This window comes from Salmo salar, chromosome 21 (genome assembly GCF_965601325.2).
Source record: "Salmo salar chromosome 21, fSalSal1, whole genome shotgun sequence".
Classification (NCBI taxonomy): domain Eukaryota; kingdom Metazoa; phylum Chordata; class Actinopteri; order Salmoniformes; family Salmonidae; genus Salmo; species Salmo salar.
The window spans coordinates 24,683,719-24,700,852 of record NC_138311.1 but is presented as its reverse complement, the minus strand read 5'-3'; the positions used below and the strand labels follow the sequence as shown (position 1 = coordinate 24,700,852).

Below are 17,134 nucleotides of genomic sequence, written 5' to 3'. Positions count from 1 at the left end.
AAGTGGCTAGAGATTTGAGTCAGTATGTTGGCAGCAGCCACTCAATGTTAGTGATGGCTGTTTAACAGTCTGATGGCCTTGAGATAGAAGCTGTTTTTCAGTCTCTCGGTCCCAGCTTTGATGCACCTCGCCTTCTGGACGATAGCGGGGTAAACAGGCAGTGGCTCAGGTGGTTGTTGTCCTTGATGATCTTTTTGGCCTTCCTGTGACATCGGGGGGTGTAGGTGTCCTGGAGGGAAGGTAGTTTGCCCCCGGTGATGCGTTGTGCAGACCTCACTACCTTCTGGAGAGCCCTGCGGTTGTGGCTGGAGCAGTTGCCATACCAGGCGGTGATACAGGCTGACAGGATGCTCTCGATTGTGCATCTGTAAAAGTTTGTGAGTGTTTTTGGTGACAAGCCAAATTTCTTCAGCCTCCTGAGGTTGAAGAGGCGCAGTTGCGCCTTCTTCACCACGCTGTCTGTGTGGGTGGACCATTGGGGCAAGTAGCGTTCTCCTGGCATCCGCCAAACCTAGATTCGTCCGTTGGCCTGCCAGATGGTGAACAGTGATTCATCACTCAAAAGAAAGCGTTTCCACTGCTTCAGAGTCCAATGGCGGTGAGCTTTACACCACTCCAGCCGACGCTTGGCATAGCGCATGGTGAACTTAGGCTTGTGTGCAGCTGGTCGGTCATGGAAACCCATTTCATGAAGCTCCCTATGAACAGTTCTTCTGTTGACGTGGCTTACAGAGGCAGTTTAGAATGCGGTAGTGAGCGTTGCAACCGAGGACAGACAATTGTTACGCGCTACGTGCTTTAACACTCGTCGGTCCCGTTCTGTGAGCTTGTGTGGCCTACCACTTCGCGGCTGAGCCGTTGCTGCTCCTAGACATTTCCACTTCACAATAACAGCACTTACAGTTGAACGGGGCAGCTCAAGCAGGGCATAAATTTGACGAACTTACTTGTTGGAAAGGTGGTATCCTATGATGGTGCCACGCTGAAAGTCACTGAGCTCTTCAGTAAGGCCATTCTACTGCCAATGTTTGTCTATGGAGATTACATGGCTGTGTGCTCGATTTAATACCCCTGTCAGTAACGGGTGTGGCTGTTTTGGAAATAAACTCAGCAAAAAAAGAAACATCCTCTCACTGTCAAATGCGTTTATTTTCAGCAAACTTAACATGTGTAAATATTTGTATGAACATAACAAGATTCAACAACTGAGACATAAACTGAACAAGTTCCACAGACATGTGACTAACGGAAATTGAATAATGTGTCCCTGAACAAAGGGGAAATCAAAAGTAACAGTCAGTATCTGCTGTGTCCACCAGCTGCATTAAGTACTGCAGTGCATCTCCTCCTCATGGACTGCACCAGATTTGCCAGTTCTTGCTGTGAGATGTTACCCCACTCTTCCACCAAGGCACCTGCAAGTTCCCGGACATTTCTGGGAGGAATGGCCCTAGACCTCACCCTCCGATCCAACAGGTCCCAGACGTGCTCAATGGGATTGAGATCCGGGCTCTTCGCTGGCCATGGCAGAACACTGACATTCCTGTCTTGCAGGAAATCACGCACAGAACGAGCAGTATGGCTGGTGGCATTGTCATGCTGGAGGGTCATGTCAGGATGAGCCTGCAAGAAGGGTACCACATGAGGGAGAAGGATGTCTTCCCTGTAACGCACAGCGTTGAGATTGCCTGCAATGACAACAAGCTCAGTCCGATGATGCTGTGACACACCGCCCCAGACCATGATGGACCCTCCACCTCCAAATCGATCCCGCTCCAGAGTACAGTCCTCGGTGTAACGCTTATTCCTTCGATGATAAACGCGAATCCGACCATCACCCCTGGTGAGACAAAACCGCCACTCGTCAGTGAAGTGCACTTTTTGCCAGTCCTGTCTGGTCCAGCGACGAAGGGTTTGTGCCCATAGGTGACGTTGTTGCCGGTGATGTCTGGTGAGGACCTGCCTTACAAAAGGCCTACAGGCCCGCAGTCCAGCCTCTCTCAGCCTATTGCGGACAGTCTGAGCACTGATGAAGGGATTGTGCGTTCCTGGTGTAACTCGGGCAGTTGTTGTTGCCATCCTGTACCTGTCCCGCAGGTGTGATGTTCGGATGAACCGATCCTGTGCAGGTGTTTTTCGACGTGATCTGCCACTGTGAGGACGATCAGCTGTCCGTCCTGTCTCCCTGTAGCGCTGTGTTAGGCGTCTCACAGTACGGACATTGCAATTTATTGCCCTGGCCAGATCTGCAGCCCTCATGCCTACTTGCAGCATGCCTAAGGCATGTTCACGCAGATGAGCAGGGCATCTTTCTTTTGGTATTTTTCAGAGTCAATAGAAAGGCCTCTTTAGTGTCCTAAGTTTTCATAATTGTGACCTTAATTGCCTACCGTCTGTAAGCTGTTAGTGTCTTAACGACCGTTCCACAGGTGCATGTTCATTCATTGTTTATGGTTCATTGAACAAGCATGGGAAACAGTGTTTAAAGCCTTTACAATGAAGATCTGTGAAGTTATTTGGATTTTTAAGAATTATCTTTGAAAGAAAAGGGTCCTGAAAAAGGGACGTTTCTTTTTTTGCTGAGTTTATAGTGTATGTCTGTGTGGGGTAAGTCTGTGAGGTATGTTTATGAGGTAGGTCTGTGAGTTAAGTCTGTGAATTATGTGTATGAGGTAAGTCTGTGGTAAGTTTATGAGGTAAGTCTGTGGTAAGATAAGGTAGGTCTGTGAGGTAAGTCAGTCATGTGTAGTAACGGTGGGTTACAATGGCTTGCTTTTCCAAAAGATGGAACATGACTGACTTTGAGGGTAACATTTTATTCAATAACACCTTTTGAACAATTGCTGCATCCCTTTTTTGAAATGTTAAGGCTACTTAGTGCAGTTCCTGTGTTATTTTAGAGGAATAAAATATCAACCTGTGTCTTGACCTGTGAACGGAACTCTGAGGGTAGATCGAGTTTTGGTTGGTTTCGACCAAATCCACAAAATGTGCTGATTCACAGACCATGGAAGTCATTTAGCAAAGTCTGGCTAAGTCATAGGAAGTGGATGAGAGAGGAGGAAACTTAGAAGAGAGATCAAGTGAAGGTCCTGGCTCCCCCACTGTTTATGCAAGCCTAATTAAAGCCATTCGGGTTCCAGGTAATGTTTGCTCGGAGGAGATAGGAGAGCTTCAAATACCCATCTGCCTCTGATCTCTCCCTTTCTACAGTGCAGCATGTGTGTGTGTGTTGTGTTGCGAGATGATCAGATGGCACCGTCGATGAAAGCAGGCCTGATTAAATGATTCCCCAAAAATCATTCTCACACAAGCACAGCAATCGCCAAAACCTCTTTCAAGACTGAGGATGTGGATGAGGCGGTGTATTTGTGATGAAAAGAGAGAGATAGAGGGGGTGTTAGTATTGTATTCCATCACCTTTGTAAGTAAAGCAAATCTAACTTATTTTCTCCCCTCCAAACACTCGTGGCCAGAGCTCACATGACCAGCCAGCCGCATGTCCATTGCCTCCAGATTCTTGCGGGTGTTACTACGTCGGCATATCCAGACCCCTACGCCCCTCCACCCAAGGCCAAGTCTGCGTTAGAAATACAGTTGGAAAGTATTGGCATGTATCTGAAAATACTAAAATATACTGACTCAAATACACTCCCATGCATTTAACTCAGGTACTGTATTTGAAAATAGTATTTGAAATAAGTATTTGAAAATACTTGCAAATAATAGGCTACTTATAGGAAATTATTGAAAATACTTTCAAGTAGCCTACTTCCAATGGAAATACACCAAAAATAATACACACAAATACACATGAACCCAGGCATGGTGTGAAGTGTGTTCAGTCAGGCTTACCTCACATACTGGAAAGCCCTCGTCTGGGATCCGCTACCATACACCTATAAAAAATAAGGTGAAATGAAACTGAATAAGAATGTTATTGTCATGTACACCATGTGCAGAGAAAAGTGGTAGATGCTGAACCATAGAGGGAGGGAGAGAGATTCAAGTCAGTCTGTCCATCTGTCAGACTGCCCAGAAAATGAGTGAGAGTGAGCGAGTTGTTGAAAGTGATAGTAACACTAAAAGGGGTATAGAGTGTGAGAGCAGAAATATCGGTGAGGGAACAGTAGCGAGAGAGGAAAAGTGAGCGTGAGAGAGTGATCGAGTGAGAGCGATAGTAACAGTGCTAGTAGTAGTGGACGTATGGTGAGGGCCTCTCCCTGTAGAGCCTGCAGTATGAAGTTGCTGACCACACGGCCATCGTTCATGTGCATCCGGGAGCCAAAGGTATTAAAGATGCGTGCCACCCTCACCTCCACTCCTTCCTGTGGGCGCAGGGAGAGGAAATAGAGGGGTGAGAATAGAAGTACACAAATCCTAACATTGCACAGGACAAAAGAGGGGGTTATGGTTAGTGTCATAGGCTGACCCTAATGCACTGATGAAACAACTGGATAGGTTGAGGATATTACATCATTCATGAGTTATTGTCATGTAATTACCATTATACAGTACATTTCTAATACCAGGTGAAGAGCAGACCATAAAGTAAACCAATGTAACCAAATACACTGAAAGTCAGAGTTGAGTGTAAAACTACAGGCTCTTTGACTCACAGGCTTATCGTCATCAGACTAGTCAAATACCGAATGGATATGGTTGGAGGATTAAAACCCCCAGGCACAAAATTCGTACCCTTTCTGGACCTGTTTACAGAACATTAAAGACAGGCACACACGATCAGATCATTACGTCAGAATAAAACATTTTAAATTCTGATGCCATTTTCCAAATGACGCATAATACTGTATACTACTCTCATAACATACATTTTGGTTTCAAAACTTTAAGTTCTACAAAAACATGCTTAGCACTGAGAGAAAGGTAAGAACTGTGGGATTCTGATAAAGGATAATGTGACTACTACAGAGCCTGAGATACAACATTTTTGGAGGGTGGGGTTCCACCCAAACACACTGGACCCGGTACTGCGTCCAAAACAACCATTCAGAGTTGAACAGATCAGGAAAACATTTGTTTTACTGATCTAACATGCTAGCGCCATTTGGCATTTGTTTTTAAAGTCAATAGAAAAAACATGTCTTCACAGGATTTCCTCCAGAATTTGTTGTTTGCCATCTGGTGCAAAGTCTTTATTGTGATCTGTACACCAGAGTAATTCATATACGTAAGCAGAGAACATCATATTCTGGGGATGGAGGGATTAGCAACATTTACACAAAGCCCCATCGACTGTTGGGATTGGACGGGTGCTGGTGTGCCACCCCCCACCCCCCCCCATAGGACAACAGATGGGGTAATTTATAATTTCTTCCCTTTGTAAAGCATGGCAAACAATGCATGTTCCGATGGCAAGTGGATTTTCCAAGAAAGGACAGGCCATAGTGACAAAAAATAATCTGATGTCCTGTATTTACTCACTGCTATGATCAGGCTCTCTTTCAAGCTCTCTTTGTGGAGCCAGAGTTCTGGAAAAATCTCAGTAAATCACTAATCAAGCTTTCTGGAATACCCCTCTGGTGAGCAAACAGACAAAACGACTACAATCTCACACAAACAAAAACACATACACATTGAGCACATATACAGGTACTGTCAAAACAAGAATCGTCAGTCCCGTTCTGTGTGCTGGATGTTTCCTCAGTCAGGTTTGGAGAGTTAGGCCAACTGCAGGGCTTTGCACCATCCCAACACTAACACACCAGTTCTGGGCTAAAACAAAATTCAGTAGCTGTTCAGGACCAGCATTGGACACCACCAATGGCCCACAATCTCAAACTATCCCTGCATGTAAAATGCTGACCTAATCTAATGGATGGATAGATCCTTCTGCAATCTTCCAATGGTGCATGAGTTGTTCCTTAGTGATAACCAATCGATCACACAACCCAGTCTGCACACAAAGTGAGTACATGTTGATCTGATGGTTTCTCTAACTAATCCACACAAAAGCTTCTACAAACTGTTTGGACTCAGGAGACCCTTCTATTGACCCGTATACAACGGATGGGTCTAACCCTGAATGCTGATTGGCTTGAATGCGGTTTTAACCAATGTTTTTTCCACAAGTTACCACCGGCTAAATCTATCACGTTAAAATGCCAATTTACTCTGTGCCATCTGACTGCGCAATCCACTGTCTCATCAGCCCAGCCAGGCACTTTATAAACTTGATCTCCACTATAAAAAGCATCTAGACATTATCTCACATTTTTTTAGACTAAAATTGGGTTTTCAACTGCGGAGATTTGTATAAACCTCTCCGACACTTGCAACATTGTTTCAATATTCAAATTCGATCTCCTGCTGTCCCATAGTAACGAACATGTCGGGAGTCGGGACGAAACAGAAAGGCAGTCAGCATTTCTCAGCCAGTCGAAATCATGAATCAGCTTAAATCATTTTTACGGATATATACAAAGAAATATCAATAGAATAGTGCAGCTAGTTTGCAGTGTTTCCAGCTTCAGTTTGAAGTGTTTGTGTTTGCTGTGTTGTTAGCTAGCTCCTCTGAACAACAATGTCCTGACGAGAACGCACATTTTCTTTGCCAGGCGAAATCGCACATCATTAACTCATTGTTATGGATGTGTCCAAATAAATGTAACCAGAAAACAACTTTAAAAAATGCAGCTACTATGCTGTTATTCTGGCTGCACGTGTCGTGGAAATAGTCGGCCAATAATACTTCTCAGATACCGGAACTTGTGAATTCAAATAGACTTTATTACAAAGTAACAAGCCAAGAGGGCCCATGGACCAACTAATCTTTCCAGTCTCAGCACTCTCCTTTTATACAGTTTTACCCTTACATAACACATAGTCATTCCACTTTATGTAAATGATTAATACAATCTAGCCTTATGCCACCATTATCTTTCAGTCTCACTTCTGACTTGTTTACGCCCAGATGATTTTTGCTTTACAGGAATTGGAGGACCGAACACGCCCCCATTCTCATCGACGGGGCTGTAGTGGAGCAGGTTCAGAGCTTCAAGTTCCTTGGTGCCACATCATCAACAAACTAGAATGGTTCAAACACACCAAGACAGTCGTAAAGAGGGCACAACAAAGCCTATTCCCCCTTAGGAAACTAAAAAGATTTGGCATGGGTCTTCAGATCCTCAAAATGTTCTACAGCTGCAACATCGAGAGCATCCTGACTGGTTGCATCACTGCCTGGTACGGCAATTGCCCAGCCTCTGACCACAAGGCACTACAGAGGGTAGTGCATACGGCCCAGTACATCACTGGGGCTAAGCTGCCTGCCATCCAGGACCTCTACACCAGGCGGTGTCAGAGGAAGGCACTAAAAATTGTCAAAGATCCCAGCCACCCCAGTCATAGACTGTTCTCTCTACTAAAGAGTGGCAAGTGGTACCGGAACGCCAAGTCAAGGACCAAAAGGCTTCTCAACAGTTTTTACCCCCAAGCCATAAGACTCCTGAACAGGTAATCAAATGGCTACCCGGACTATTTGCATTGTGTGCCCAAATCCAAATAACTTCACAGATCTTCAGTGTAATGGGTTTAAACACTGTTTCCCATGCTTGTTCAATGAACCATAAACAATGAATGAACATGCACCTGTGGAACAGTCGTTAAGACACTAACAGCTTACAGACGGTAGGCAATTAAGGTCACAGTTATGAAAACTTAGGACACTAAAGAGGCCTTTCTATTGACTCTGAGAAACACCAAAAGAAATATGCCCAGGGTCCCTGCTCATCTGCGGGAACGTGCCTTAGGCATGTCACCAAAGCCCCATATACTACCGACCACTGCGACCTGTATGCGCTTGTTGGCTGGCCCTCGCTTCATATTCACCGCCAAAACCACTGGCTCCAGGTCATCTATAAGTATTTGCTAGGTAAAGCCCCGCACCCGTAGCACGTGCTCCAGCAGGAACATTTCACTGGTCACCCCCAAAGCCAATTCCTCCTTTGGTCGTCTTTCCTTACAGTTCTCTGCTGCGAATGACTGGGACGAATTGCAAAAATCACTGAAGCTGGAGACTCATATCTCCCTCACTAACTTTAAGAACCAGCTGTCAGAGCAGCTCACAGATCACTGCACCTGTACATAGCCCATCTGTAAATAGCCCATCCAACTACCTCATCCCCACACTGTTATTTATTTTTTTGCTCCTTTGCACCCCAGTATCTCTAGTCTTTACAGCAGATACTGTCTGCTGTGCATTAGTATCTTTCATATGACTCTTAACCTTGTGACCCATACATCTGTTGTCATGAACATCCAGGAGGATGGACTTTACTATAAAATGCTATGGCTCAAAACCGCTCGTTGGGCTCTCAACTAATCACCTACAGCAGGGTCGTTGACAAGCTCCATTACCGCAGTAATTAAATAATAAAGTTTACTTGTTTAAGAAATGTAAGTCTCTCCTTTTAATTCAAATAATTCCACAACATTTATCTCCCTCTCCATGTCTACCCCACACAGACCAGACAAGTAGAAGCGCAATGGTACAACTTCCTAATACATCGCACAGTTTGGGCTTGATCTGGTTTATCTCTAGAGAAACTGTGATTGGAGCTTACAGGAAAAAAAGAAAGAAATGGATTTCAAATAATTGAACTGATGTCGATCAATTAGTTGATTAAAAATCGAAAAATAACTATGCACTAGCATGCATAAAAAGTATTTTCAGGCAACAGAAATTATGAACAGAAAAACAACGATTTTTTTAATGTTAGACGTGACTCTAAACCTATAATGTTAGCCAGCTAACTAGCTAGGTAGAGTGGCTAGCTAGCTGATCTGATACATGTACGTGCTAACGTATCATCACGCAGGATACGTTGTGTCGAGCCTGGTGGAATGCTAATGCACTTCAACCAATGAAAATGTGTGGTGAGCCAGGCCGACCTGTGCCACAGTGAGCGGTACTTGAAACGGTAAGGGTCCAACCAATTAAAAAAAACACACCGCCCCTGTTCAACGTCTGGTCAGAGTCTAACCACCACCTAATCTAACCAATAGAGACCACCCAGCGACCACCCAGAGACATGCGTCTTGCCAATCATCCTCTACTATGTGGTATGGAGGTAGAGAAACATGCCACCCTCTCCTCTTCCCAACCTATACTCAACTTGTTTTAAATGTCAACGCATTTCAATGAAAGGGGGGCGGTTGACAGATGTAATTTGCGATACTTAAATTCCACCTACCTCCATGATGGACAGCTGCCTAATGAGAGACGGCCTCTTTCTTAGAATTTTCCCGAGTTAGCGATGAGATGGATGGCGGGACGAGATAAAAAATATCACCAGCCCGACATGAAAGGCAAGAACAAACAATGGAATGAGATTGTCAAAAGCTGGTGTCAGCCAGGAGGGAGAGACAGGGGAATATTCATCAAAAAGTCTAAAAGAAGGTATGCAAATAGCAGAGTAAGAATGAGGGTCCATCTATCATACCGTAAATAGCACATGTGGATCAAATTGAGGAAATAGTAGATGTATGTGTCAAGTCACCCAGACAACGGAGCACAGTCAGTATACATCTAACACACAACCACAAGCTCTCGCTCTCATCTCTTTCACACACCCTTTCACTTACACACACACAAACCTTGTGTGATTGAGTTCATGATGGTTGGTGGTGTGAGAGACTTTTAATCTCCACAGTGTTGTCCTCCTGGCCTCAGTGATCTTCCTCAGTGACCTGTTAAGTTTAGTCCACTCACTCTGCCCTCAGATCAACCTATCCTCTCCTCTCTGGACTACACTTTCCCTCTCTCCCTCCTTCCCTACTTCCTCCAGCTGATTCAGCCTGTTTAGGGTGTTAGAGTTAGCTTCCATTCATGGAGGTAGGGTTGACTCTACTGAGCTAACACTAAGATAACTGATGAGAGACAGAGATCTGACAAACAGAGAGGGAGGAGGAAGAGGACGGGGAATATGAAGAGGGAGAGAGGAAGGAAGGAGGAATAGGAAGACAAAGAAGTAGAAGAGAGAAGTAGCCCTCAGAGAGGATGGTAGAAGAGGATGGGTCCATTACAGCCCATTCATCCTAGAATATAGTTATATTATTTTTTCCCTTCTTCGATTTGTCCAGCTCTTCAGATAGCTCTGCAGGGACATCCCCAACTCAAATCATATACAGTGACGCAAACTCATCTGAATGTCACTCAAAAATGTGGATGGTGATCATGCAAGGAGAGAATTTTGTCTGCGGAAAAACTAAACTTTAAAAGCACAAGGAAATAACATAAAATGATTGCCTCCTGTAGGTCTGTCAGCTCAATGTATAGTACAATACACTTCCATCACAATTCATCAAATGCATTTACAAAATAACCATACATTTCATAGCCTGGGTGGTTTTACTGCACACTTTATGCCACAAGAAACCCTGGGAGCGCCGTCCAGCACTCGCATTTCACTGTAAGGTCTACACCTGTTGTATTTCATTTGATGCATACGCAAACACGACAACATTCGCACTACACACATACGTACACATGGATTTTGTATTGTACATACAGTACCAATCAAAAGTTTGGATACACCTACTCATTCCAGGGTTTTTCTTTATTTTTACATTGTAGAATCATAGTGAAGACATCAAAATTATGAAAAAACACATATGGAATCATGTAGTAACCAAAAAAGTGTTCAAATCAAAACATATGTTATATTTGAGATTGAACAAAGTAGCCACCCTTTACCTCGATGACAGCTTTGCACACCCTTGGCATTCTCTCAACCAGCTTCATGAGGTAGTCACCTGGAATGCAATTCAATTAACAGAACTTGTCTTCTTAATGCGTTCGAGCCAATCAGTTGTGTTGTGACAAGGTAGGGGTGGTATACAGAAGATAGACCTATTTGGTAAAAAACCAAGTCCATATTATGGCAAGAACAGCTCAAATAAGCAAAGAGAAACTACAGTCCATCATTACTTAAAGACATGAAGGTCAGTCAAACCAGAAAATTGCAGTTGCAAAAACCATCAAGCTCTATGATGAAATTGGCTCTCATGAGGACCACCACAGGAAAGGAAGACCCAGAGTTACCTCTGTTGCAGAGGATAACTTCATTAAATTTACCAGCATCCTAAATTGCTGACCAAACAAATGCTTCACAGAGTTCAAGTAACAGACACATCTGAACATCAACTCTTCAGAGGAGACTGCCAAGAGCGTGCAAAGCTGTCAAGGTAAAAGGGTGGCTACTTTGAAGAATCTCAAATATAAAATATATTTTGATTTGTTTAACACTTTTTGGGTTACTACATGATTCCATATGTGTTCTTTCATAGTTGTGATGTCGTCACCATTATTCTACAATGTAGAAAATAGTAAAAATAAAGAAAAACCCAGGAATGAGTAGTTGTGTCCCATTTTTTAACTGGTACTGTATATGCGTGTATGTCTCCCGTACCTGTTTCAAGTAGGCGTAGCACATGGTCTCAGCGACGCGTTTGCCCTCGTCATAGCAGGCCCGGGGGCCGATGGGGTTCACATGACCCCAGTACTCCTCACTCTGGGGGTGCACCTCGGGGTCTGAGTCGGGGGTGAATACAGACAGACAGACAGACAGACAGACAGACAGACAGACAGACAGACAGACAGACAGACAGACAGACAGACAGACAGACAGACAGACAGACAGACAGACAGACAGACAGACAGACGTAAGTCACCAGGAATATAGCCACCTGTTCTTTATAATGCTAATTCCACTGAAACAGAATCCACTCATATGCACTACACAGGCAATGAGTAGTCATTGTTCAGGATGTAAAATGAAATCATTCTTGCAACAGGCTGAAATCTGCTCCACATAAACAGTAAACTAAATAACGTACATTGACTAAAGGCCATGCTTAGAGAAAATAGTAATTTTGTGAGAAGCGGCACACACATACACAGTTAAGTGAGAAGGGCTTACCAAGAAAAGCTTAGTGTGTGTGTGTGTGTGGGAGCTCAATACTGTGTGGTGTACACAGCTAACCTTTTTCACTGCAACTCAACAAACTAAAGCACACACACACTAACTAAAACACACACTCAGACCCCTAGGGGGAGAAAATGAAGGGGAATTTGTGGGTGCGTTACAGTAAATTAGGTCAGAGTGTGTCTTACTGATGTGCTTTTGTGTCAAACTGTAGCCCAAATCTAAGCGCTGAGGGGCAGAGAGAGACGCTATGCTCTGGTCCACCAGGAGAGGCTCACACACATGCACGCACACACAAACACACACACAGAGAGAGAGAGAGAGAGAGAGACACACACACACTTAAAAGCATCTTAAAAGCAATACAGTAATTGGTTCCTCAGAGCACTGTTATCTTTATCCATAGACATGGCGAGTGGAGCTGTGGATAGTTACAAAGAAAAACCACACAGCTTCTACTTTCCTTGGTACAGTCACTAATAGTTACTGTTACTACTGTGGCTAAAGTTACTGTACGGTAGGACAACAAAACAAACAAAGTTAATTTGCATAGGAAAGCGACATGTTGACGAGCTTTAACTGGGTCTTAAGGGGATTCACAGTCACCATAACTCTTTGAAACACCCAGTCCTCCTTGACTAAAATTAGCATTGCTGTTAACGTTACAGTACGTTTTTATCAAAGCTCCTTGACGTGTATTACGCTTATATCAGAACACTCGTAACAACCTAAGCATGATGAAACTTCTATTAGATCAAATAAGCTTCACCTATCAAAATAGCGGTTCACTTTTATCCTGACCAAATTTGACACACTCATTGCCCCCCATACAAAAACTTCTCACTTGGTCTGCTATTTTGTGCGGACAGATTTTAGACGGAGTCAACCTTCTTGCTTCACCTCTTCCTCTCTGGCATAGCGTACTGTAGCCTAGAGATCAGAGATCGATAAGGGGCTAGGCGGAAGGCTCTGGTAATAAGTGGTCAACTCTCTAGGCTATGTGCTTATGTCAACCACTCACACAGTCAACTTCGGGCAGTGTTTCCCCTATATGCACTTATCGCATGGTGTGCTTTCGCTGTAAAGCTTTTTTGAAATCTGACACAGCGGTTGCATTAAATTCAGTTGTTCACAATTCCTGACATTTAATCCAAGTAAAAATTCCCTGTCTTGGGCCAATTAGGATCACCAATTTATTTTAAGAATGAGAAATGTCAGAATAATAGTAGAGAGAATTATTTATTTCAGCTTTTATTTCTTTCATCACATTCCCAGTGGGCCAGACATTTACATACCCTCAATTAGTATTTGGTAGCATTGCCTTTAAATTGTTTAACTTGGGTCAAACGTTTCAGGTAGCCTTCCACAAGCTTCCCACAATAAGTTGGGTGAATTTTGGCCCATTCGTCCTGACAGAGCTGGTGTTACTGAGTCAGGTTTGTATTTTCCTTGCTCACACATGCTTTTTCAGTTCTGCCCATACATTTTCTATAGGATTGAGGTCAGGGCTTTGTGACGGCAACTCCAATACCTTGACTTCGTTGTCCTTAAGCCATTTTGCCACAGCTTTGGAAGTATGCTTGGGGTCATTGTCCATTTGGAAGACCCATTTGCGACCAAGCTTAACTTCCTGACTGATGTCTTGAGATGTTGCTTCAATATATCCACATAATTTTCCTCCCTCATGATGCCATCTATTTTGTGAAGTGCACCGGCCCCTCCTGCAGCAAAGCACCCCCACAACATGATGCTGCCACCCCCATGCTTCACGGTTGGGATGGTGTTCTTCAGCTTGCAAGCCTCCCCCTTTTTCCTCCAAACATAACGATGGTCATTAGAGGCACTGAGTTTGAATGTAGGCCTTGAAATACATCCACAGGTACACCTCCAATTGACTCAAATTATGTCAATTAGCCTATCAGAAGCTTATAAAGCCATGACATCATTTTCTAGAATTTTCCAAGCTGTTTAATAAAGGCACAGTCAACTTAGCGTATGTAAACTTCTGACCCACAGGAATTGTGATACAGTGAATTATAAGTGAAATAATCTGTCTGTAAACAATTGTTGGGAAAATTACTTGTGTCTTGCACAAAGTAGATGTCCTAACCGACTTTCCAAAACTACAGTTTGTTAACAAGAAATTTGTGGAGTGGTTGAACAACGAGTTTTAATGACTCCAACCTAAGTGTATGTAAACTTCCGACTTCAACTGTTCATGCGTATGTATTCAGGGTGTTTGTGGAGATAGCCAGGTAGCCTGGAGACCTGTTTACCCTGCTGACCTTGCTCTGACCAGGAGTGGACATTGCTGATATAGCAGGCCTCAGCAGGTGTAGCACAGCCCAGACACATTATCTTCCCTCCCCAGAGACATCTCTCTGACCTGTGGCTTGAACTAAACTCACCACAACAACAATAGACACTGCCTCACCACTTGACTGTACACAGAACACCAGTATGTGTCAGGGAGAGAAAGATTATGTGCCACCGTTGGGTTGTAATACTGTGAAATATGGTATTCCACTGCTCTGGCCATGTCTAGTAAAGCACTGTGAAATTTGTGAAACGGACCTGCCACTCACTTTCCATGCTTGGTAAACCGTGTATGTGTGTGTGTCTTACCTCCGTAGACCTCAGACGTAGAAGCCAGCAGCAGACGGGCTCCCACGCGCTTCGCCAACCCTGGGGACACACAAGACAAAGGCAATAAGACCCAGAGCCAAAAAACCTGGAGAGAGGCAGAACAGATCAATCAAACCCAGAGCCCGTCCTGGGGAGAGTCACAGACTAGATCAATCAAAGCTAGAGTGGAGCCTGGGGAGAGAGTCAGGCCGGAGTAATCAAACCAGTCATCACATCTGTGGAGAGGCAGACAAGATCAATTTAACTCAGGGTGGATACTGTGGTGGGACAAAGCAGAGAGATCAGAGCAGAATTAGTATGGGAGAAGAAGTTGGGAGGGGTAATCAGACCATGGCAGTGAGACTGGAACCAGATACACTTTCTCATACACTTACACACAGTGTCACAGATCTGTATGTGCTTTAGCCAACTCCTCCAACTATACAAGTTGGCGAAAGCACAGCCCAGCACAGACCGAGCTGGCACCAGGCTTTCACTTGGAAAGAAAGACTTCAAAGTCTGTGGAGAGAGGAACCTAGGCCATATGTACAATGCATTCAGACCACTTGACTTTATCCACATTATTTTACCTTATAGCCTTATTCTAAAATGGATGAAGTGAAATAAATTCCATATCAATATACACACACAATACCCCATAATGACAAAGCGAAAACAGGTTTTTTAAAATAAATTCTCCAAATGTATAACAATAATAAAAAAATAATAATATCACAAGTATTCAGACCCTTTATTCAATACTTTGTTGAAGCACCAGCGATTACAGCCTCAAGTTTTCTTGAGTATGACGCTACAAGCTTGGCACACCTGTATTTGGGGAGTTTCTCCCATTCTTCTCTGCTAAGGCAAGCCTAAATCAGTTCAGAAGTCAAATTTGGCTTAACAAATCATCTAATAAGTTATATGGACTCCCTCTGTGTAAAATAATAGGGGTTGACATGATTTTTGAATGACTACCCCTTCCTCTGTCCCCAATACACACAACATATAGTATGTAAGGTCGCTCAGTCAAGTATTGAATTAAGCACAAATTCAACTACAAAGACGAGGGAGCTTTTCAAAACTCTCCAAGAAGGGCAGTGATTGGTAGATGGGTAATAATAACAAAACAGACATTGAATATATCAACAACACAAAAATGACCTAAATGAGAAAGCAAAAAATACAAAGAAAAACCATACAGAAAACATGCATATGTATTCAACATGGTATTAAAGTAATATTGCAAAAAAAGAAACATGGCAAAGACATGTTTTGGTCTAAATGCAAAGCCTTATGTTTGGAGCAAATCCAACAACACATCACTGAGTAACTGCCTCCTTATTTTCATGCATGGTGGTGGCTGCATCATGGTACAGTATGGGTATGCATGACATTGGCAAAGACTGGGGAGTTTTTCAGGATGAAAAGAAAATGGATGGAGCTAAGCACAGGCAAAATCCTAGAGGAAAACCTGCTTCAGTCCACTTTCCACCAGATACTGGGAGAGGAATCCACCTTTCAGCAGGACATTAACCTACAACACAAAGCCAAATCTACGCTGGAGTTGCAAAGCTAAGGTAGTTTAAGTTTTACTTAAATTTGCTTCAAAATCTATGGCAAGACTTGAAAATTGCTGTCTAGCCATGATCCCCAACAACTTGACAGAGCTTGACGAATTTTGAAAAGAATTAAGGCCAAATATTGCACAAAACAGTTGAGACTTTCCCAAGAAGACTCACAGCTGTAATCGCTGCCAAAGGTGTTTCTAACATGTATTGACTCAGGGGTGAATACTTATCTACTTCATGTATATTAGTGTTATATCTTTCATTCATCTTTAAAAATGTATATTATTTATCTTCCACTTTGTCATTACAGCATTTTGTGTAGATGTTTGACAAAAAATGAGATATCTATCTACTCAAAAGTACCCCTTTTTTATCCGACTGGACCATAAACATGCACATGTGTGCGTGTGTCTGTCTGTCTGTCTGTCTGTACACATTGACGAGCTGACAGTTGTACCTGCGGGGCCCATGCTGGTAGTCTAGTCTTTAATGATCTTGCTATCAGTATGAATAGAATGCAACCTTTTCAGTCAGTTTAAAATGTCACACTTACGCCTTGAAAGAGCAAACCGGCACATGCTGGGTTGAGAAGGAATGTGAGGAAAATGTTGGGTCATTGTGTCAATCAGACGCCATTGCCGTGGGTGACAGGATGACCCCCCTCTCTCTGTTGACCCCCACATGAGCCCTGGGTTCTCCTTCTCCGTGGGCCGACGTAAGATATTTGAGCGTGTTAACCCTCGCAAGGCTGCCGGCCCAGACAGCATCCCTAGCCACGTCCTCAGAGCATGCGCAAACCAGCTGGCTGGAGTGTTTACGGACATATTCAATCTCTCCCAATCCCAGTATGTTGTCCCAACATGCTTCATGGGTTAGGGTTAGGTTAGGGTCCACCATTGTTCCTGTACCCAAGAAAGCAAAGATAACTGAACTAAATTACTATCGCCCCATAGCACTCACTTCTGTCATCATGAAGTGCTTTGAAAGATT

The 17,134-nt window shown here is 43.5% G+C and overlaps 1 protein-coding gene across 1 annotated transcript in view; it reads right to left on the bottom strand.

The window, feature by feature from the left end:
- Positions 1-17,134, bottom strand: part of LOC106581982 (UDP-glucuronic acid decarboxylase 1-like) — a 45,871-nt gene that overhangs the window by 7,606 nt on the left and 21,131 nt on the right. The window contains exons 4-7 of the mRNA XM_014164594.3: positions 14,574-14,633; positions 11,433-11,554; positions 4,210-4,328; positions 3,856-3,900 (exon numbers count right to left, since the gene is read on the bottom strand). Coding sequence (XP_014020069.1) covers positions 3,856-3,900; positions 4,210-4,328; positions 11,433-11,554; positions 14,574-14,633 — 346 coding nt within the window. The remainder of the gene's footprint in view (positions 1-3,855; positions 3,901-4,209; positions 4,329-11,432; positions 11,555-14,573; positions 14,634-17,134) is intronic.